The 1,901-nt window shown below is 46.9% G+C and overlaps 1 protein-coding gene across 1 annotated transcript in view; it reads right to left on the bottom strand.

Moving 5' to 3' along the window:
- Pmar_PMAR016754 (hypothetical protein) overlaps positions 1–33 on the bottom strand; it is a gene marked incomplete at both ends in the record, with an annotated part of 726 nt that extends 693 nt beyond the window's left edge. The window contains one exon of the mRNA XM_002769923.1: positions 1–33. This exon is cut by the window's left edge and continues 4 nt beyond it. Coding sequence (XP_002769969.1) covers positions 1–33 — 33 coding nt within the window.
- Between the last annotated feature and the right edge of the window lie 1,868 nt (positions 34–1,901).

Below are 1,901 nucleotides of genomic sequence, written 5' to 3'. Positions count from 1 at the left end.
GAGAATGATTATTCTTCTTCTCTTTCTGTAGATCTGATTACTAATCCGGGGCATACCTGTAGGTGATCCTCAACTTGACTCACTCTACCTGCCACGCGATTCTGACAATTTAAAAGGGAGCCTGATCAAGCGTTTTTCTTCTCCATCAACCATCGTAGACCAAGTCCCATCTTCCTCGTTCCAAAAGAATTTCAGGAAGCTCTGTCCATCTAAGGGTTTCCTTCCATTGGAAAGTCTCCCATAATTCTCCAGAAATGACCACCAAGTTTCGGAGAAGATAGATGATGTCCTCACGACAACATCTTTTGCCATGACGTTAATAAGCCGATCATTCTTGTTATTGTTACTTTCCGGTCTTAGTGGGACTACAATTTCTCTACCGCCCTCGCCTTCGACCTTCATTGCTATATTCGCCCCGTCCATGCTTCGGAATGTGACATTTTCATTCCCTTCCAGATGAAAATCCCCTACTGGGAGCGGTGCTTGACCTGACACACGGCAACGGTATGTCGCTATGATCACCAGTGATACCACAGATAATTTTCACCATCAAAATGCGACCAGGCAATTCGTCGAAAAATGAAGTTTTTGCGAGGAATGTACAGACAGCTGCAGCGCGATAAGCCTGTTCTTGCAAATACCATATACCTCAAGTAGCTCTACTTCTGAAGATAGAAAATTCATGCTGCAGGATAGGGAGCTCAAACGCTTCTCCACCGGACTTGTTTATTCTATGATAGCATACGGAACTCGCAATGACGCGGGCTTCCCCCTAGATTCACTCAGTGAAAGAGCCACGTCAGTGTTTTGTACGAAGAAAGTGGCCAAAATCGATCCACCAACTCACCTCTTGCGAGGGAAACGCTTCTACCGAGGAAAGTCATGAAAAACAGACTATCCGTTATTTCTTCGGCCCCCAGAAGCTGTGCCTCGTCATCAAACTCCCCGAATTGCTCTCCGCACGCTTCGGCAAACTTCGTCCTAATTTCATCTTCAGAAATACTGCGAGGGAGTATGAAGCTGGGCACTGTATCTAACTCTTCATCGCTCTGTTGGTCATTCTCGCCGTCAGGTCTCCGGTCATAGATACTTAATTGGCCATCTTCAGCGTTGGGAAGTGAATCAGTACTCGCACCGGCTTCACTAGCATAAGGCTCGACCGTACTCATTCCATCTACTGACGTTGATGCCGTGTTCGGTCTGAGATTCCCCCTAAGATGGTCGACGGACATGCCCCGGCTCTTTCCATACAGCTTTGTTGTGTGACGCTTCTTATTAACGTCGAACACTGAGTTCGCGTCCTGCTTTTTGCCCTCCAGAGGTGTTTTAAAAACTTCTACAAACGTATGTAGTTTGAAATACCCCCCCTTCCCATCGCATTCATATTGGATCTCTAGATTAGAATCCGAGTCATTTTCGTAATCAACGGTGAACCTCACTTCACCATTGAGACCGCCAAATCCAGTATACGTTGCAGGGACGGCATCAACGTTGCGCCTCACGAGAAAGATACAAAGTGAGACACGGAAGAGTCTCATATCTATTCAACCAAGAGAGCCTGTCATTTTAACCATCCCATTGAAATTGCGCAACAGACTAGCGGTGACACCAACATAGACACCAACAGCGATTATGCACTGAGCTCAAGCCAGCAGTAGCCTAATTCATAGCCTCCGACGACCAAATAGTGTTCTTCACAATTGACTTGCTGTATGCACCAGCAAGATCGTAAGTTTTCGAGCTTTCATACATGTATTTCTTCGTGCCTTCTTGTGCTTTGAATTCCGTCATATCGCTGGGCCCAGTGCCGCCGCGCTCACATTGAGCGCAGTCGGTCCGCACAAACGCGTCGTTTGGAAAGGAAAGACTCTGTGCGACAACACATACCCCCCTTGGTGAAA

Source organism: Perkinsus marinus, assembly GCF_000006405.1.
Source record: "Perkinsus marinus ATCC 50983 genomic scaffold scf_1104296964394, whole genome shotgun sequence".
Lineage (NCBI taxonomy): Eukaryota > Perkinsozoa > Perkinsida > Perkinsidae > Perkinsus > Perkinsus marinus.
This window is presented reverse-complemented; position numbering and strand designations above follow the sequence as displayed.